Source organism: Mirounga leonina, unplaced genomic scaffold, assembly GCF_011800145.1.
Source record: "Mirounga leonina isolate KUSES-001 unplaced genomic scaffold, KU_Mleo_1.0 Mir_195, whole genome shotgun sequence".
NCBI lineage: Eukaryota > Metazoa > Chordata > Mammalia > Carnivora > Phocidae > Mirounga > Mirounga leonina.
The window spans coordinates 5,031,973-5,054,300 of NW_023270490.1; the positions used below are offsets into that span (position 1 = coordinate 5,031,973).

The window sequence follows — 22,328 nt, forward strand, 5'->3', positions numbered from 1 at the left end:
TGGTGCCCAATAAATGTCAGTGGGTATCAACTCAAGCATGCTTCAGGAGGGTAGTGCATTCAGGGGCAGTGAGTGCAAAATCTGTTCCCCTTTTCGTCTTATTCTATAGGCAGTATCCCTTAATGGTTCTGAGAGCTCCATTGCTAGGCTACTGGGGTATAAATATGGGCCTGGTATTTACATAAGGGAAGACGTATCTCATAGGTACAGGGGAGTTTAAGTGAGTTAATCCGTGCATGCGGCTTAGAGCTTTGACGGGCACTGAGAATTTATCAAGCACCTGCTACGGACTAGGCTTTGGGGGTACACATATTAATGAGGCCAAGGGTTAGCCCCTGGGAAACTTCCATTCGGGCGGGAAAGACAAGCTCAAACAAGGAAAATGTAGCAAATGATACCACCGAAGGCTGGGTCCAGGATGCCAAGGAAACCGGAGGAAGCTCTTATGTAGCTTAAGCCAGGGCAATTTCCCTCCCCTCCTATGCCAAGGTCAAGGCAAACCATGGCAACACCGCCTCCCCGGACACCCGCACAACAGAGGTAAAAATCGGCCCTTCAAAAGAGATGGGGCTGAAGGGAGAGGCGGGGTAGGCGGTGGCTGTGAAAAAGTGAAATTTCTTCTCCTCCTAAAATCAGCCGCCAGAGCGAGAAGAGAGGGCGCGCTATCTCGGCAGGCTGTCGGCGAGGTGCGGGGGCGGGCTGGGGCGCGCCCGGGGTCCTGGAGGAGGGGAGGCATCGGAAGGGGAGGCGGGTCGGGCAGGGTGGGCGGGAGCGGAGGGGAGGGGAGGGGTGCGAGCGCGTTCAGGGGTGGCCGCCCTCGGGTGGCCGCAGCCGGGCACTGGGACCCGCGCGGCTCCTCCACCTCGGCAGGGCCGGGTGGCGGCGGCTCCCACCACTCCGCGGTCGTCCTTCTCTTCCCTCTACCTCCTCCTCCTCCTGCCCTACCTCCCCCCCCCCCCCCCCCCCCCTGCCGGGCCCCGGGAAGAGGCAGGGCTGCAGCCCTGAGCAGCCGCCGCTCCTCCTCCTGGCAGGCTGGCTGATGAGTCAGCTGACGGCGGCGCTCCAGCCTCGCCTCGCGGCGCTGCGCTGCGCTCTCCGCGCTCCCCCAAAGTGGCTGCCAGCCGGCCGCCCACTTTCAGGGGTTTGGGGGACAAAGTGATGTGCGCCTTCTAAAGCCGCGCCGAGCCGCAGCCGAAGCAGCTTCGCCTTTTCAACTTTCTCCTGACCCTGCCCTTAACCCTCCCCAAAGCCACTTCGGGTGCGGGTGCTCGGGTGAGGGGGGTCACCGGCTGTCCGGGATGGCTTCCAATTTTAATGACATAGTGAAACAAGGGTACGTGAGGATCCGGAGCAGACGCCTAGGGGTAAGTATGATCCTTTTTTTTTTTTTTTTTTTTCCCTGTTCGTGCGTTCAATTGTCTTCATCCTTCGCCAGCATCCCTGGAGGCTGGCAGGAGATTCCCCGGCTGCGCGCTGGTGAATTGCTCTGTGGCTTTCTCAGCCGAAATTCACACTCGCCTGCGGCTGCCCCTTTTGTAAAGCCGGGTCTAGGTATGTAATGGATCTATCTTTATCTCTCGGATGACTTGGCTTTCTGATGGTGGCCGCGTGTTCGGCTTCAGTAGCCACTGGAGCGCATCGACTGGAAATAAATATTTCTCGGTAGCCAAGGGAGTTGGAGCTGAGAAAGCCGGCTGGGGGTGCTGAGCCTGCAGGATGCCCCTGGTGCCCCTCTTCCCACTCGCTGCCAACTTAACTTTTCCAGGGGGTGGGAGGCTAGCTGAGGAAGAGGGCAGGCGCTCTCGGTGTGAACAAGGTCAGTGACCCCCTGACCCCAGGGAGACACTGCTGCCAAGCGGAAGGTCTCTTTGGGCATCGAATCCTGGACAATGACCCACCGCTGTCCCAGGTGTTGGCTAAGGCGGTGTGTGCTGGCCTCTGGCCAGGCCAACTTGGGGTGGATACCCGAATCTGAATTTTCTCTCTTCCTTATCCCGGGTGGTGGATTTCTGTTGCTGGAATACACATTGGAAACCCAATGGAAGATTATTTAGGGTGGAACATAATACCTGGCACAGAGCAGGTGCTCCCTAAATATGAACCACAAGAAAGAATGAATGAGCCTGAGGGTACTTGTAGGGGACAGATGTTGGCATAGGGATGGCTCTCTTTTGCCCCCTTTCCCTTTGCTATTCATTGATAGGACTTCAGACAGAACTCATGCAGCTTCTCTTTGAGATGGAGTGATGGTGAAGGAATTCTCCAGAGAAGGGGATGATACTGGACTGATTTTTTTCCCCCCAGATTCCAACCTACCTCATTTCTCTTTGCTTTGTGTCAAATATTGTTGCTGTTTTTGTTTAGTGGGTGTGTTTGGATGTTGGGGTTGGGCAGAAAGTTTAGTAATGTCTGAAATAATATCAGCAATGGTGTGCAATGACCACACTGGGAGTATAGTTACAGTGATAAATTGAATGTCTTTCCCCACAAATAACGTGTCATTGGCACCTTTCTCTTCCTTGGTCTTTGTACTTTTTTATGTGCTAGATAATTTTACTGAAAATTGAAAAGAGATTTCACAGTGGTAACCAGCTAGGGAGGATGAGAGGAAACATCTGTAATTATTAGAAACTCTTGCCTGATTTGTTTTGACCCTTTGCTTGCTTTCTTTCTTTTTTTCCCTGCTGGTTACCATGTTTTAGCAATTATGTCCCGTGTTACTGTGAATATATACATATATAATTAGGAAGAACTGTAACAGAACTAACCAATCCCTATCAGCCCTGTGCAAGTTTCTTTGATCTTTTCCGCCATGCACATACTCTTCTCATCGGCAGGAGTAACTATTGTTAGGGTACTTAACCTAGTGACACCCATGCAAAGGGCAAGAAATAACAGGAGCTTTATGTTTTTGATAATCTTAAGGGCCAGCTGAGTTGTTACAGTTTTAAAGGGAGCATTAAAAACACCATTCTAATTTTAGATTTACTCCATCATGTCAGTTGAGGAAATTGATAAGAGAAATCCATTCTGTGTTAGGGAGCATTCCAATAGGAAGAAGACATGCATTATTAATGCACAAAATGTGAATTATTCATAAGGATTGGAGTGTATGCCAAATTGTGACACTTGGTGATTTTTTTGAAAGACTAGTTACCATGACTTTCTAGTTTATGGTAATGAAGATTATTTTTCTATATTATTACAGCTGACATAATATGGTCCTATATGTGTGCCAATGTTTACAGACAGGTATTTGAAGCAGAAGGAAAGGAAATTTAGTTTAGTTTGTATTCATTTTATATTGTACATATTGTATATTGGATGCCAGTGAGCAGTCTACTTTCTCAGGATTTATTCATCTTGTCTGCATTACTACTCAGGCAGATTTTAGAATATCTATAGAATGATGGTTATTGTTCATGGAGAGAAGGGTCAAAGACATAATCAGTAAAATCTGGTCTTATTTATTAATACTGGTTTTATCACCAGTTAATTTTTTAAAAGTCTTCTTAAGATGTGATTGATTTATATAAATGAAAGAGGCTGATTACATAGTTGTCAGAAAACACTGCAAACTGAAGTTTTCATGGAGGTCCCAAGTGATAGGGAAGAATGGCTTCAGGGAATGGTATAGACCCTCTGTCCAAAGTAAGAAGTGTTAGTGGTATTAACCCAGGCTGCATAGAGCCTAGAACAGCATGTGCCTTGTGTAAGTTTCAGCCAGGGCTCCGGCATGACTTCTGTTCAAAGTAGGCACTCATACGTGCACATTGAACTACAGGGTGATGTGTGACTTTGCAGTTCATAAGCCTCTTGAGGAACTAATATGACAGAGTTGTTTTATATATGGAATCCAGACAAGTGGCTGTGGATTAGAACCATGTTTGGGGGGGTTTATAATTAAACAAGAAAACAACATTTCATGGTAAGCAGCTGCTGTGACAAGGAATGCTCCCTCAGATTTGGAAAAGGAGGAAAGAGCCAATTCTGCTTCTATTACTCATGAGCTCCATGACCTTGACCTCTCTTGGCCTCAGTTTTCTACTCTGTACAGTGAACACTATTTCATGATGTTGGAAGTATTGACTAAGATAATATCTGTGAATATGTAATGAAAGCATAACATTGATTCTGATTGTATTATTTGTTTGGTATAATCAAAGGTGAGTGAGGATTGGTGGAAGGATATGGGGATTATAGATATCTTTCTGTCCAGAAGTGTCCAATGGCATAGTGGCTTTTCAGATCTAGATGTTTTCATTGAGTGAAGTTTTTACAAATTCTATACATTTAAGTGATTTTACAGTGGGACATGAGACATTTTAAGACTAGCTCCATTCACATGAATCAAAGATAAATGGTCACTTTTAGTTGAGATCCTATATAGTTCAAGCAATTAAGCAATCATTTTCCATCCAGACTTACTCTTTTCTGTAAACATCAAAAGGCTTAATGAAATTCAACTCCTTTAACTCAAAAGTCTCAGTACCTTTACATCTGCCTTCTCCAGCTTGAGCTCCAATGGTTCATGGAGGTCTCAAGCTGCATCCTGGATAAAGTGTTTGTTCAGAAATGTCAGTGCCACAATTTGGGGGGCTTGGGGAGGGAGGAAAGGAGGCGATTGTCTCTAATTATCTGGCTAATCCACAAAAGACACTAAAAATGTTTTCTTAGAGAGATGGTGAATCAGGCGATTTGCACATCATTAACCTGAGTGTATGGCTTACATGGTGTCATATAACTGTCCTCACTTGGTTTCTTCCTTTGCAACAAAGAGAATTTCCAATCGATAATTGCCCTGCATGCCTCGGAGTTTAAATTCAGAGCTATTCACTTAATCTACATGCAGTCTCTCGATTACTCGCCTTTAAATCACATCATGATGCTCTTGTACATCAAGGGCCTCTTCTCCAGTCTAGCCTGCATCCCCATCTGGATGACTAAGAGTCTCAAACTTAATGCATCCAAACCCTTGATTGTTTCTTCCAAACCAGCTTCTCCTGGAGTCTGCATCTTGGCCACTAGAGGTCCCAACATTTTAATTGCCCTGGTAAAAATTAATCAGGCAAGCAAAAAAACAGCAAACAAACCTCTGTTGCATTTCTTTTTTTTTTTTTTAAACAATCTTTTTTTTTTTTTTAAGATTTTATTTATTTATTTGAGAGAGAGAGAATGAGAGACAGAGAGCACGAGAGGGAAGAGGGCAGAGGGAGAAGCAGACTCCCCGCCGAGTAGGGAGCCCGATGCGGGACTCGATCCCGGGACTCCAGGATCATGACCTGAGCCGAAGGCAGTCGCTTAACCAACTGAGCCACCCAGGCGCCCCAAACCTCTGTTGCATTTCTATCTGCTCTTGTCTGTCTCCCCACAACCAATCCATCACAAGATCCTATGGGCTCTATCTTTGAAATATATCTACAATCTGTCTTTCATACTATGTGCCACTACCATCCTGGCCCAAGTCCCCATCATCTCCTCCTTATAATATTAAAAAATATCTCCTAATTTGTCCCCCTGGCTGTTCAAACCACCAATGCCTTTCCATGCAATTCAGGGGAAGAGCCTTAGATGGGCTCAGAGGCCCCCTGCTGACTCAGAACCTTTTCTCTTGCTGTTCTGTCTGCTTGGAATGCTGTTATCCCCAGTATTTCTTCCCAGCTGGCTCCCTCATCTCCTTCAGTCTTTCTTCAAATGCCACCTGCTCCCTGAGGCCTTCCAGATACTTAATTTTATTTCTTGCCTCCTCCCCCATATCTTCTTCTATTTCTCCTCCCCCACATCCCTTCCATTTCTTCTCTCTAGACTTATCATCCCCTCACGTACTGGTCTGTTTGTTTTACATGTTGAGTGTCTGTATCCTCCAAATAGCACATGAGGCTCCATGGGGTCTGTGACTTCTCTTTTAATTATAGCTGAACCCCAGTGCTGGAATAGTGCCCAGCACTTCATCGACAGTCTTCCTGATGAAGACTTCTTGAATGAATGAATGGATGCATCACTGTGAACTGGTTTAAGAGCATACACTCTGACATGAGACTTAAAATCCCAGGTCAGCGACTGGTTCTGTGGCTTTTTTGGTGAGTTCCTTAACATTTGTAAGCATCGGTCTTCCGTAAAAATAAGGAGACTCGTGGTACCCACCTAATATATGATCCTCACAAAGGGCTCCACACAATGCCTGACACATTGGAAACCTAATTAATGTTCATTACTGCCATTTCTCACTACCAGGGCTGTTAGGGATGATGATGCTTAGGTGGCTATTACGTTGACTGCTTCTACTGCAATAGCATAAAAAATCATACACAATTAATCATAACATCCACAAAGGCCATCAAATAAAGATGACTAAAATACCAGCTGAAAAGCCCTTCTGACACAGAAACTGGAGAAGTCGATTCATCTGGGGGCAAAAAGAGCCCCCAGAGCTCTTCTTAAGATGGGATTGATTTATATAAATGAAAGAGGCTGATTACATAGTTGTCAGAAAACACTGCAAACTGAAGTTTTCATGGAGGTCCCAAGTAATAGGGAAGAATGGCTTCAGGGAATGGTATAGACCCTCTGTCCAAAGTAAGAAGTGTTAGTGGTATTAACCCAGGCTGCATAGAGCCTAGAGCCTAGCATAGAGGCTCTACTGCAATAACTCTCATCCTCAAAGAACTTGCTGTTTAGTTAGGAAAACAAACAATACACATGCAGTAATTGATATATAAATGCAACTATTGCTTGACAATAATGCTAGGTCTAGAAAGAATATTTGCCTTTGTAAGCTTTTTCATGACCCTGGGATAAATGACAAAGATAATCAGAGACGAAGAAACTCACCTCCATGAAACTTCAGTTTGAATGAGCGCATCAGACTAGGAGGTATTTCTGTTAATTTGGGGGTCTTTCTCTTGGGTGGTAGAGAATGGATTTGAAAAATTGGTTAGTTAATGGCCCGAATTTAGGCAGAAATATTTTCTCACTCCTTTGTTTCCCTGTTTGACCTGACCCATTATGCCAAAGCAGCTATAATAGTGCCTTTAGGGTTTCAGGATCCATAGATGATCCACGGTTTTTACAGTACCTCGACAAAGTTATAGTCCTAACATCAAAATTCAACCATTCAGTAAGATACATGGAGCACTGTTTTTCATCCTCAAGAGAAAGAGGCTTTGGAGATAACTTTGCAGTGGTGAAATTGATGATCATGTAGACTGAATACACATGCCTATGTCAAGACCACTCAGCGATTTTTGCCCCCAGATGAATCGACTTCTCCAGTTTCTGTGTCAGAAGGGCTTTTCAGCTGGTATTTTAGTCATCTTTATTTGATGGCCTTTGTGGATGTTATGATTAATTGTGTATGATTTTTTATGCTTTTAATCATCCTCCCCAAAACCAACTTAAGCAAAGAATGGCCAATTTAGTGATTTTGTGTGTAAACATAAACAAAATTACTGATGGGATGATTTTCCCCATATCTGCCATATTTTGCCCCATATCTGCTATATTTTTTTAGTCATATTCATTCATTGACTAGAAATATTTATTTCTTAAGCAGCTTTGTAATTTTTATGAGAAATCATTATCTTGGATATTTTAAGAATTTAGTTTTCATTTGGGCTATATTTGCTTTCATTTGTTTTATCATTCATCAAATATTTCTTGAGTGCGTGCTAGTATAAGATCAGGGTAAACCACCTTAAATAAGACAGGTCCAGTCACGGCCCTCAAGGAATTGACAGTCTGTTGTTGGACTTGTATTGTTAACATGAGATTAATATATTCCCTATACTTAAGGGTGAATTAGTCTGAGTAACAGATAAAATATTGAAGTGCAAAGATTTCTGCAGAAATCTCCTTGTTCCGTTTTTGTGAAATGAGGAAGGTCAAATTTGATTTTCCTCTTAACTCCAGGAATTTGATGCCAGTTGGGTGGAAATTAAGCCTTTGGAGATTCTAAACCAGGAAGAGATTATGATGCCTCCCTCCTGCAACCCCTGTTCCTTTGAAATTCAAAATGAAATTGTGAGTTTAGAAATGCCACAGATATGTGTGAATGTTGAAGTTTTAAAATAGCTTCTTTCTAGGATGCAGATGGCTAAATTTTGAATAAGTATCTGGAATCTGATCTTTGCCAAGCAGTTGGGGGGCTGTCTTTATTTTACTAGCAGTAAAATAAGTCTCTCTTCATGCCCTGGTTCCCAGAGAACATAAATGTTAGCTTGTGTGTATTATGTTCTTGAGTGGAGTCCTTCAAGTAGGCTCTGGGGATAGAATGCAGGTGACCTTTCTGGGGTGATGCTTTATAGCTTTTATCAGATTCTTGTAGAGGTCTGGACCACCCTGCCCCCAGGCCTTTCACCTCCCACCCTCTACAACTTCCAAAAGATTAAAAACCACTGTCTCATTTTTAAATGATTTTTTTTATTTTTAGATACTAGTAGAGTCACATGCAGTTATAAGAAATAATGCAGAGAGGTCTCTAATACCCAGTTTCTCCCAATGATAATATTCTTCAAGTATATAGTACAGTATTGCAACCAAGATACTGACATTGGTATACAATCAAGAGACAGAATATTCCCTCACCATAGGGTCCTTCCTGTTGTTCTTTTATAGCTTCCCCTACTGCTCCCCCTCCTACAGTCCTAAAGCCCTGACAACCACTAATCTGTTTTTCATTTCTGTAATTTTATCATTTTGAGAATATTATATAAATGGAACCTTTTGGGATTTGGGTTTTCTTTTTTTCCCTTTTTTTTAACTCAGCATAATTCTCTGGAATTGTCGTGATTGTTGTGGGTATCATGGTTCATTTCTTCTTTTACTGTTAAATAGTGTCCCATGGAATGGATGGACCATAGTTTGCTTAGCCATTCATCTATTGAAGGACATTTAGGGTGATTTCCATTTTGGGGCTGTTACAGAGAAAGCAGATATAAATGTTGTGTACAGATCTTTGAAGGAATATAGGTTTTCAGACCTCTAGGTAAATGCCCAGGAGTGCCACTGTTGGGTGGTACTGGTATTTGCAAGTCTAGTTTTTTAAAGAAACTGCCCAACTGCTTTTCACAGTGTTTGTACCGTTTTATCCTCACACCGGCAACATATGATCCAGTTTCTCTGTGTCCATGCTAGCATTTCATGTTGTCACCAGGTTTTGGTGTCCTCACTATTTTTTATTTTAGACATTCTGACGTATGTGTGGTGATAGCTCATTGTGGTTTTGGTTTACATTTTCGTATTGGGTAGCAATGTTGAGCATCTTTTCATGTCTTATTTGCCATCTGGACATGCATTTTGATAAAATACCTGTTCATATCTTTTGCCCATTTTCTAATTGGGTTGTCTGTTTTTTGACTGTTGCATTTTGAATGTTCTTTATATATTCTAGATCTCAATCCTTTCAGACATGTGGTTCTTAAATGTTTCCTCTCAGTAGGTAGCTTGTATTTCCTATCTTCTCAACAAGGTCTTTCACAGAACAAAGGTTTTTAAGTGTGATGAAATCCAATTTATTTCTTTTTGGCATTTGTGGATCATGCTTTTGGTACTAACACTTTGCCCAGCTCAAGATTCCCAGTGTTTTTTTCTAGATGTTTTAGGGTATTACCTTTAACCTTTAAGCCCATGATCCATTTTGAGTTAATTTTTTTTTTCAAGATTTTATTTATTTATTTGAGAGAATGAGAGACAGAGAGCATGAGAGGGAGAAGGGTCAGAGGGAGAAGCAGACTCCCCACCAAGCAGGGAGCCCGATGCGGGACTCGATCCCAGGACTCCAGGATCATGACCTGAGCCGAAGGCAGTCGCCCAACCAACTGAGCCACCCAGGCGCCCCTTGAGTTAATATTTGTGTAAGTTGCGCATTTAGGTCTAGATTCATTTTTTGCCTATGGATGGCCAATTGCTGCAGCACCGTTTGTGGAAAGGCTGTCTTTTCTCCATTGACCATATTTATGTGTTTCTGTTCTTAGGTCCTTTATTCTGTTCCATTGCTTTGTGTGCCCAAATACATATAGCGGTATGTCTGTATGTGTCTATATGTATAGCTATACAATAACTCTTGAAACAGGGTAGGCTGATTCTGCCCACTTTATTTTTCTTTTTCAAAATTGTTTTAGATATTCTAGTTCCTTTGCCTTTTGATATGAAATTTAGAATAATTTTGACTGTAGCTACCACAAATCTTGCTGGGATACGCTCTTCCTTCCTTCCTTCCTCCCTCCTTTCCTTTTTTTCTTCCTTCCTTTCTTCCTTTCTTTCCTTCATAACTGAATTGATGGCGTTATTTTTTCCGTGGTGGAAATGGCATATACTTGAGACTGACACTTTAGCTTGGATCTCAACTTGACCACTTACTGACTCTATGGCTTTGAGGAAATTGCCTATTCTTTCTGAAATTTTGCTTCATCACGTACAAAAATGAGGATAGTAATATACTTCTTATAAGGGATAAGTATATCAAATTCTTAATCCTATGCCTGACTCGTAGTTGTAGGAACTTAATGAATGGTGATAATGTTTATTTTTATTTTTTTATTGTCGAGAGATTGAGGTGATATTTGTTGTTCATTGTAAGAAAAATAAGCTGCTAAAACTTAATTCACTCATCTCAGCAGAAGATTCATGGCTTTGGTAATGAAAAACAGAAGACATTTTATTTTCCTCTTGCTGTTAACTTTAGTAATACATTTTTGTAATATGGGACTTATTTAGGAGCCACTCATGAAACATCGTATTAGAAAATATAGAGTTAAATAAATATATTGGTCCAAATAGCAGACCTTTGATTAAAAGACTGACCACAGTATTTTTGCCTATTAACTCTAGTAGTGGCCCCCAAATGTGGGAATTATATAACCTGAGAGAAAATAATTATTAGGGAGGTCAGTAACATTGAATCCTAAGAAAAATGCTACTTCTTAATCAACTTATCTTAAAGAACTGATGCCCTGAAGTCCTTTTACTTTTTTATTTTATTTATTTTATTTTTATTTTTTAAAGATTTTATTTTATGTAATGTCTGTACCCAACATGGGGCTCGAACTTACAACCCCGAGATCAAGAGTCACATGCTTTATCTACTGAGCCAGCCAGGCACTCCCTGAAGGCCTTTTAATAGGGAGAAAACCCTACTTAGATGCAGAGGTTTCAGGTAACAATCTTATGTTTTATTGTATTCATTAACTTTATATTGCATTAAATTTTACATTTACCTTCAAGTGATACTGGTTTTCCATTTAAGATAAAAATGTGTAGCTTCCTCTTTAAATAAGCTTATTTAATTTAAAAAGTAAAGTTATTTAATGGATGACTAACTCATAGTGCAATATACCACAGAGTGGCAAAAAGTAGGAAGGTAGGTGGTGGAACTCAGTATGGCACAAATCCAAATGGTGGCCTATGCATGACTAAGCTTGGGAGACTCACCACTATTGTACTTCTCTTCTTAAGTAGGTTTTTTTTTTTTTATGTTATGTTAATCACCATACATTACATCATTAGTTTTTGATGTAGTGTTCCATGATTCATTGTTTGTGTATAACACCCAGTGCTCCATTCAATACGTGCCCTCCTTAATACCCATCACCAGGCTAACCCATCCCCCCACCCCCTCCCCTCTAGAACCCTCAGTTTGTTTCTCAGAGTCCATAGTTTTTATAACCCTTACATGTAAAACTTATACTGGCCATATGGCTTGATTTTATACAAATATCTTAAAAATTGGGTCCTAAGAAAAAATATCCCATGTATTCAATACCATCCTCTTAAGAAACTTCCATCTGATATCACCATAGTGTATATGTCACTTCTCACCCTAACCGCCCCCCCCACAAATTTATCTCAGATTTGCCCAAACCTTGATTTTGTCTTCTCTCCACTCATGTTTACAATGACTACTTTAGTGGTTAACAGAAAGAAAAAGAAGTCTGTCTTATGAATGGACTAACTCAAATTAAATTAAAACACTAGTTTGAGTTCAGAGCTTTTCCTTAATACAAGTTTCACTGCTTAGGAAAGCAATTAAAGTCTTAAAATGCATTTTATTATCTTAAAGCCACACATTAACTCAGTAAAAGAAATTTATTTTAAAAACCTTCAAGAAATCATGCCTCTTTGAATCCTATAGCAAAATTAACTCTTCATATGATGAACAATTTCTTTAGGGCTCCAGGTTTCCGTCTGTAAATATGCAGATACTTTGGCTAATTTGCAAAAGAACCACTTTTTAAGCCCGAGTTGTATTCTAGCAACATTGGCCCCAAATCTAGATGTTATGAAACTAGTCTAGTTCTCAACATCCATGAATTCAGATGGAAAATGTGTGAAGTGAGGTTTGAAAGGAACATTTCCCGGGGAGTTTGCCCTGAGAGGTCTTCATCAGTTTGAATAGATCTCCATTAATGGCTCTTCTTCCCTCTGATTTTCTCCTGCCTGGTTCTCTCTTGGTCTCCAGATTTTAACTTCAAAATTCCTGTCTCAGAACAGCCTGCCAGGACCATCACATCTAAAAAGTCTTCTCCTCACATCCCTCTAGAACTTCGTTCTAATTTAAGAGTACGCATAGGATTTTTAGATTTTCTTAACTTTTGTGCCAGATGTTTTTCTTCATATTTTTGTAGGTTATTTCTTCTCCTACAAGGGTGTAAGTTTTAGGTGGCCAAAGACCTTAGCTACCTTGTTCACTCTGTATCCCCCAGCTCTCTGCCCATAGTAAATGTTCAATATTTGTTTACCAAATGAACGAATGATTTTGCTGCAGGTCAGGATAATAGAATGAGATATTCAAATTATATCCCACTTAATTTTGTTGTAGATTTTGTACTTGAGTGGCCGACTGTTCTAGAATTTCTTGTAATTGCTGTTGGTATGTAACCTGCAAAGTGAGTATCAGGGAATATAGCAATTAATGCTGGAGGTTTAGATTGACCCCCTTAAAATTAAATCTTATTTGATTTCTTCTTGTGGTAGGTAATATGTATATTTGGTACAGATTTGAAAGTACAAAGTTTAAACATTGAACAGTAAGATTTCCTTTCAACTTCATTCCCAGGAATCTAGTTCCCAGAAGCAACCACTATGAATATTCCAGAATGGTCTATGTATATCTAGTTTTGTGTGTGTGCACATGTGTGCAATATATAATTATATACTCTTCTGTGGTGTGGTTTTCTTGTTCAGTAATATATCATGCTTGTCAATAATTAGGATTCCAGTGTATAAATAAATTCTGTACATTTCTTTGATTATTCATTCTTCTTTCCTTCCTTCCTTTTGTCTGTTGTTAAAGGTGGGCATGAAGTAGGTGTTTTTGTGCCCATTTTACAGATCACAAGACCGAGTGCCTGAGAGGGTAAGTTTTTGTCCAATTCACGTAGCTGGTGTACAGCAGAGCCTGAGTTTGAATCCAAGCTGCATATCTGTTGTGGAACGTTTGAGTAATTCTTTTTCTTCTCTGTGACAAGAGGTGCCATGGATGACCTCTTCTCTCACCCAGTGGTGAGCTTACTGATAAATGAATTCCTAGAAGTGGGACTCAGTGTCCAAAGTGTATTTACACGTAAAGTTTTATCGAGGTTGCCCTGCCATCCGTGAGAATGTCTGGTTCCTCTCATCTTGCACAAGTATGCTTCGAGAGCCTTTTCAAGGTTTTGCTAGTCCAGCAGGTGAGAGATGGACCCATTTGTATAGATTCTCTCCAGTCTGAGATTGAGCTCTTGGCAATTTTATAATTAGAATCTTTTCAGTTTTGTAGTCTTTTTTCTTTTTAGGGTAACATTCAACTTAAGAAGTAGTTATTACTAGGATTTAGAAACACGGAAGAGATGATTTACTTTTTAAGAAAAGCACCTTCCTGGGAAATGCTATGCAGAAGTCTTTCACTTAGAAGATACAATAAATCAAATGTTAACTGTGGCTGTGTTTTTAAGTTTTATTCTAAAAATAAAATTATAAAACTGAGGGCGCCTGGGTGGCTCAGTTGGTTAAGCGACTGCCTTCGGCTCACGTCATGATCCTGGAGTCCCAGGATCGAGTCCTGCATCGGGCTCCCTGCTCAGCAGGGAGTCTGCTTCTCCCTCTGACCCTCCACCCTCTCATGCTCTCTCTCTATCATTCTCTCTCTCTCAATAAATAAATAAAAATCTTTTTTAAAAAAACTGAAAATTTGGTTAATATCTATTGGGTAAAAAGATGTTTACTGAATCAAATAAATAAATATTGACTAATGCAGCCCATATATATTGATTAATGTGGTTAACATTTTTATTAACCTGGTCAAGTCTTGTAAGATGCTTCAAGTGGGTCTGGCTGGGAGGCGGGATGAGATGCATCTTTTTACTGATAGCTAGATGCAATTTCTGCATATTCCGTTTATGTGGTTCCTAGATATTAAGAACCACAAGGCCTTGTTTAATGCACTATCTTGAGCTTCTCTTAATCTTTTTTTTTTAAAGATTTATTTATTTTATTTTAGAAAGAGAGCATGAGTAGGGGGAGGGGCAGAGAGAGAGGAAGACAAGCAGACATCCTCCCAGCCCCCCACCAAATGCAGAGCCCGATCCAGGGCTGGATCCCAGGACCGGGAGATCATGACCTGAGCTGAAACCAAGAGTTGGACACTTCACCAGCTGGGCCACCCAGGCGCCCCAGCTTCTCTTTCCTTCTTTCCTTTTCTCTCTAAACTCCATGCACCAGCTCCTTTCTGTTCCTCACATGGCAAGCTCTTTGTCATGCAGGTCCTGTTCACTTACTGCTTCCTTTCATCTGTAATGCCCTTCCCTGGTGGCTGGCTCTCACTTCAGTCATCAGCTCAAAAGTCACCTCCCCAGGGAACTATTGACCATCCAGTAGAAAGTGCCCCCCACCCCCCTCAGGTATTCTTGGTCTCATCTCCTTTTTGTTTTTTAAATTATTTTTTAAATTATTCATTTCTTTATCTCCCATTTTTTTCCCACTTGCCTCTAAGCATCAAGAGGATAAAATCTTCTCAGTTTTGTAAATGGCAGAATTGTCTGTGGCTAAAATAATTTCTGGGCACATAGTAGGAGTTCAGCAAACATTTAAGTATGAATGAAACCCTGAAATAACATTTGGCATATTAAATTATGAAGCAGACAGTAACCCTAACATATAATGTATATACGTATTTATAAATCCCAAGAAACTCCAAGAGTTTTGTGGAGTTCCATTGCGTGATTTTTGGTTGTAGCCGTTTTGCAGGATCCAAACGGTAGTCCTCGGCACAGGCCAGACATGTGGAGGGGAAAAACCTGGCTGGCATAAAAAAAAAAGGGCCTTTCTTTTGCCCTTGTCCTGGTGCTGCCGGCCATCTGCTGTGACCAGAGCTTGTCACTGAACTCACACCTCAGCTTCCGTTGCAGCAAGACGGAGGTATTAATGTCTGGCCTTCCTGTCTCACCACCTGTCCACCTCTGAGCCAGAAGTGCAGTTGTGGCTGGGAAGAGCGTGTCCAAGCACATGAAATATTCTGTTTTGTCCCAGGTGGGTCTTCCCAGGGCCTCCTGAGTGAAAAATAGCAGAGAAAACTTGGATTCTATTGTGCTTTTTGGGTCAGACCCAAGACCAAACCAGATAACTTTGTAAATTTATTATTTACCTCGAATTTCAAAAAGATAGTTGAATATCTAGCAAGAAAGGAAGGAAGGAAGGAGGGAAGGAAGGAAGGAAGGAAAGAAGGAAGGAAAGGGAGGAAGGAAGTCCACTCTACAACAAAAGATTGCTTTTATAATAATCTCTCTGTGTGTATATGTATCAATTCTTTTTAACTAGTGTTTTATATTACATATATGTGGCAAATAAATAAAACAACGCAAAAAAGAATAGAATGAAGAGGCAGTTTCTCCCCCACCCCACACTTCTCTCACTTCCCAGGTATGCCATTCTGGGCAGATTCTTGTCTATATGTGCAGAGATGTGTGTGCATAGGCATACATAAAAATGCAGGTGTTTCTGTATAGGTCGTTTTGCACATATGGGCTCATCTTTAATATTGTGGATTGTTGTTGTATACCCTGTCCTTTTTCTTCTAATTTATGTTGGAGCACTTTTCAGCACTTTTTATGGATGCCCATTGTTCATTTATTTCACTGTTTCACAATTTCTTTAGTTAACGCTATTAGTGGACACTTTAAGGTAATTTCTCATTTTGACTAATTAAACAGTAAAGCAGTGAACATCCTTGTGCATACCTGTATGCATCCATGATACAATGTTTCTAAGGTAAATCTGAAAAAAGGAGTTTCTCTTACAAAGTGGTGTACCTTACAATTTTGATAAATAGAGTCAATTTTCCTTCAAAGAGGTTGTACCAGGTATGTTCCCACTGAGAGTGCTCAGGAGTATAGTACTTGTTTCTGCCAGTCCTAACGTGTGTGTGTGTGTGTGTGTGTGTGTGTGTGTAACTCTTGAAGGATATTCTCCTGCCTCCATTCCTCAGCTCAGTTTCCCACTCCCCAAATCTGTTCTGCTTACTGGAAATTGATCACCTAAAAAATATCAAACCTAATCCTACCCTACCTCTACTTTAAAATATTCTCAAATGCCTTCCCCTTACAAATAATTATTCTGTAATGTACTCAAGACACTCTGTGATTTGGATCCCGCCGTATCTCATACCACCCATATCAGTGTTCAGATCAGTGCACCCCCAAATCAATGCTCAAGGCAAATATGCCCTCTCTAGTTGCTCCGCTGGCCAGGCTTTTTCCTTCATTACTGCCCATACGCCTGTTGTTTCATTGATTAGAAAGTTCTTCCTCTTCCTTTTACTTTCTCTACTTTTTTCTCATCCTGAAAATCCCAGCTGGGATGTCTTTGATTTAGACATGCTTCCCCCCCCATCCCCCTGCCGGACACTATGACACCATCCCCCATCTCCGTGGTGGGAGGAGCCACTTGCCACATGTATCCCTTTACATTTAAATTAATTAAATAAAAATTTAAAAGATGCAAATCCTTAGTCACACTAGCCACATTTCATTAGTGGCTACCATCTTGGGCAGTACAGATACAGAATATTTCCATCACTGTAGAGAATTCTGTTGGACAGTGCTGCCTTATGTTTCTTCATAACACTCATTGCTATTTCAAAATACATGTTTTGAGAATATTGTTTTGATGATCTTACCCTTACTAGTCTGTGAGCGCCATAAAGGCACAGCTTGTCCATGTCTGGCTCCTTGCTTTTTCCCATTATAGAAGTTCTATAACTGGTGAATGAATGAGTGAGTGAGTGAGTGAATGAGTGAATTAAAGAATTCCTCCAAGCTCTTTACTGTTGTGCTTCACTGATCAGTAGTCCTTCTGGGAAGGGGCCGAATCCTCCATGCCTTTATCCAAGTCCCCTGCACATTTCAGTTGGGAGCCTTAGCAGGACCCTGATTCTCATACCATCATGATCTGGGCATATTTGACCTTTCCATTGGGCTTGATACTTCATCCATTGCCTAACTATCCCGAAAGGTTGCCCAGGATTGGGTTAGACCTGCGCAGTGGGCATCTTAGCCGGCCTCCCAGATCTCCCTCCCCATCCCTTTGCCCCCTTTTGGAACTGAAGCATTCCTTTCTCCAGCTGGGAGTGCTCAGAGTGGTGTAGACTGACAACTTGCAGCCGAGCCCCCTGCTGCTGCTGAAGAGAGCTAGCTACCTGGCCAAAAGCCAAACCCCTTTCCACACTCTAGAGCTGCCCAGTTTGGGTTGACTCTGGGTGGATGGTGGATCTTCAGAGGGTATTGTAGAGAGTGCATCACAGCTGACTTGCACCCTTGACTCCCTCCTAGGTGTTGCTCTTGAGAGCCCTTCTCATTGAACTTCCAGAATTCAAATCTCCTTCTTAGAATCTGCTTCCCAGTAAACTCAACTTGCGACAATCTGATTTATAATTGAAAATCCACAGCTTTAGCTCAGCCTTCCAAAGAAGGTTCCATGATCTTTTGCAAGAATATGTTTTTGCTTGATTTGTTGGCCCATGGATTCTCTCTGTGTTTTACCTATTCTCAAAATTAAATGATTCGTTAATTTAATTTTCATAAAAAGTTTGGTGGCTTATTTCATTTATTAGGTTGTTAAAATGCTCCAGTCTCTTCAGTAGAATCAGCTAATAAATGAATTAAGAAAATACCTTAACCACTTTATTACATTGAATCTGGACTCCGTAAATTATTAGTATCAGCCTTGATTGTTTTGTTTTGTTTCTTGGAGGAAGAAGCTCCAAATAAACAGTAGGCAAGATTTATATGCACATTACTTTGGCTTTTCTTGCCTGAAAGTCCTGATTTCAGTTCTTTTTCCTGTGTACCTGTTCACCCCATCATAAAAGGAGAGCGCTGGTTATAGCTTTGTAGCCAGAAGGAAGAGAAATGCTTTTGTCTGTGGATTTGATCCTACTTTATTCCTGAACAGGGCGTTTGGCCATCAAGTAGCCCACTCACTGAGAGGAGACAATTTGATTTTTTTTCATAACTGTCAATTTCATTGGGCAACTGTGAATTTCCGGGGAACATTTGTAAGATAGAGGGAGTTATAGAAGATATGCTGACTGGCAGATGTTTCGAGATTGATTAAAGATTTAGAAAGAAGTACATTTCCTCACACTGCTGGGCTACCTTTTAATGAGATTGACAGTTTTACACATAAAGAAAAAGTTCTTTATCATACAGAAATAAATTTCCAAAGTTAAATCCACTTGAGAGAGATGGATATAGGATAGAGTATGTGTGAAGAAGATTGGACATTTTACTGTTTAACTTTGAAGCTTATTTTTCAGAGAAAGATGAAGTTGAATATTTCAAAGATGAAAAAAATCCTTTTGTTAGACTAATTGCTCTAATATTAACTCAAAGAGTGGGTCAGCTTTCCGCAGGTTCAGGTCATGCATTCCAGGGAACTTATAATTGTGATTTTAGATGGGCATTAGGCACATGGAGTTAAAAATTAGCAATTTTCATTTCATCTTCCAAAGGTTCAAGCTGAGAAAGGCATTGGCATATTGGTTGGAAAAATGACTAATAAGGAGAATATAAGGGTTATTAAAAAATATTTCTTACTCTTCTCCTACCTAGAGAGGCATGCAAGTGAAAGTTGCATATGTTAAATGTGATATGTTAAATATAACATAAAAAGAATAACGTCTTCAAGTTTTGATACCAGAGGATAGAGAGAAGGGCCAGGATAAATAGACATTCATAACAAAATTGATTTGATATTGAATTTATCTTATCCCTGTGTTTTACTGATGGGGAAACTGAGGCCCTGAGAGATTTCATGACTTCTCCAGAGCTCTGGTCCCTCAGGAATCGAGCTGTGAAGTCTACAACATGGGGGCTAAGAGCATAAACCTCGGTGACAGGTGGTGGACAGATCTTTCTAGGCCACTGACTTACTGTGATTTTGTTTATGTTACTTAATCTCTCTTAGTTTTTTTTTTTTTCAGTTAATCGGTGTCAATAATTACGGTGCCCATCTCATAGGGGTGTGTGAAAATTACATAAAATAATCAATAAAGTGCATTTCATGGCTTGTAGGTTACTTTGAAAAGCAGGTTTTGAAGTTGGGGAGCCTGGCTGGTTGTTCACATGGGTTCTTTTTTTTTTTTTTTTTAAAGATTTTATTATTTATTTATTTATTTGAGAGAGAGAGAATGAGAGACAGAGCACGAGAGGGAAGAGGGCAGAGGGAGAAGCAGACCCCCCGCTGAGCGGGGAGCCCGATGTGGGACTCGATCCAGGGACTCCAGGATCATGACCTGAGCCGAAGGCAGCCGCTCAACCAACTGAGCCACCCAGGCGCCCTCACATGGGTTCTTAAGCCAAGGACTCTGCCAGGAACATCATGGTTCCTTAATGAATCAAGGAGTGAACACCACACATCGAAATATGGAGAGACAGCCTTGTGGAATTACCAAGACTAAAATTGTGATCCATTTAAAATGTTAATTTAAATAGACTTGCACTTGAAGAACATACTGATATTTTACTCTTTGAATATATATTTCCAAACTCTTATAATTAAGGTGTGAAATCATGTAATTAAGGTGTTGGTAATGGGCATCCTTTTTTTTTTTTTTAGATTTTATTTATTTGAGAGAGACAGAGATAGTGAGATAGAGAGCACAAGTGGGGAGGAGAGGGAGAAGCAGACTCCCCGCCGAGCAGGGAGCCCGATGTGGGACTCGATCCCAGGACCCTGGGATCATGACCTGAGCCGAAGGCAGCCGCTTAACCGACTGAGCCACCCAGGCGCCCAAAGGGCATCCTTTGAAGGGAGGAGTGGACAGTTGAAAGGTGGCGTAATCTGTTGTAAGGTGAAAAATTGCCGACTGAAACTTTGAAGCCTTCAGGTTTTGCTCTGTTCTGCTTTACTCCATTGTTGTATCTTCTGGAAAACTGTCCTGATATCTTGTGATGTATGAGAAAAAGCAAATGGCAGAAAAAAAAGAGGAATTTTGGTGCAGATGTGTGCACATAATAGATTACTGTGTGGGCACCGAAAAATGAAGAAAGGAATGGTTTCTGGTAGTAACTATTATAAAGTAACTGTGCGGGGTGCCTGGGTGGCTCAGCTGTTAAGTGTCTGCCTTCGGCTCAGGTCATGATCCCAGGGTCCTGGGTTCGAGCCCCACATCCGGCTCCCTGCTCAGCGGGAAGCCTGCTTTTCCCTCTCCCATTCCCCTGCTTGTGTTCCCTCTCTCGCTGTGTCTCTCTCTCTCTGTCAAATAAATAAATAAAATCTTTAAAAATAAATAAATAAATAAAGTAACTGTGCTTTCCTCTAAGAAGTGGGACTGGGGGAGGTAAGGTGAGGTGGGTGGTCATCTGCCTTTTACTTTTATGCTTTTCAATTTCTTTATCTATTTGTTTATGTATTTTTATTTATTTATTTATTTATATTTTTTTAAAGATTTTATTTATTTATTTGAGAGAGAGAGAATGAGAGAGAGCACATGAGAGGGGGGAGGGTCAGAGGGAGAAGCAGACTCCCCGCCGAGCAGGGAGCCCGATGCGGGACTCGATCCAGGGACTCCAGGATCATGACCTGAGCCGAAGGCAGTCGCTTTAACTAACTGAGCCACCCAGGCGCCCGTTTATGTATTTTTATAATGCACATTCATATCTTTTGTAGCATAACAAAAATATTATGACCTTAATTGGCTAGAGACAAAGAACACTGGTTGGGAGATGAGACTTTTTGTGAACTCATTTTATTTAAAAATATAGTGCAAATCCATTCTTTATATAAGGGCATATACTTATATATTGTGTTTTCCTAAAAGACATCATCCGGTAGTGGCACTGACCTTTTCTCTTATGTAGCTCTTGGGGCTTTGGACAGCAGTGGATCATGTTCATTCATTTGTCACTTTCACTGTGTATTTTCCTTTGCAAGAGAGCTATCTAGGCAGCGGTACTTCCTGCACCTTACCATAATTATTATGGCTTTGTCAGAAACTTTATATGACATCTTCCCAATTAGAATGAAATATATTTTCCTTTAGTGATCATTATTAATATTGTTTTAATTAAGAGCATTGATAGCTCAGGGTTTCAGCCACATCTCACTCACTGTTATAAATTAGAGGATTAAATGGTCTTTTTTACATATCATATTATCAGGGGAACAAAAGCAGCTCTAGTTTGTCAAGAGAGAAAGATGGGATTTGGGTTCTTATGCTCAAATATTTCAATATGGCAGATTTGGTAGTGAGAGACAGTAGTCAGATTGAGAACATGGGGAAAAGGAAGCTGGGTCAGATTTTCAGAGCAAATTAAGCTGATTTGGAATTGCAAGTTTCCTTGATAATCTGTTCACTTCTAGTTTTCTGTGTTATTTTGCAAATGTTGGTGTTTGCTCTTGTGTGTAGCAAAATTACATTAACTATTTGAGAGCCATGGTCCCAATGATCTGTATAAATTGTGTAACCAGCATATTTTGCTTAGGACTATAATGTAAAGCAGGGAAGGAGAGGATCATGCCCCTCAGGGGTTTGAATTCAGTCTCAGCCCCTTATAATATATTGTCCTTGTCCTCAATTTATAGATGAAGGAGTTGGGCTTACAGGGAATCAATCTACTCAAGATGGCTCAGCCTAAGAATGAAAAGAGCAAGAAGTTGAGATCCATGTCTTTCTCTGCTTAATCTCTGTTACACTAATGCAGGTCTCTATACCCAGTCCTTGTAATTTTAGTATCAATAATGGGACTAAGCTGAATACCTTGAAATACTACTGTAGGACTGCCTCTTCTAGATATTTTCTTGACCTATTTTATTTACCTGATTCCCTGAAAATCAGAAGAAACATCAGAGTTGCTAAT

The 22,328-nt window shown here is 40.9% G+C and overlaps 1 protein-coding gene across 1 annotated transcript in view; it reads left to right on the forward strand.

Annotated features, from left to right (window-relative positions):
- The first annotated feature begins 1,007 nt into the window (after positions 1–1,007).
- The window catches only part of DOK5 (docking protein 5), a 162,423-nt gene continuing 141,102 nt past the window's right edge, over positions 1,008–22,328 (forward strand). The window contains exon 1 of the mRNA XM_035025425.1: positions 1,008–1,364. Coding sequence (XP_034881316.1) covers positions 1,299–1,364 — 66 coding nt within the window. The 5' untranslated portion in view covers positions 1,008–1,298. The remainder of the gene's footprint in view (positions 1,365–22,328) is intronic.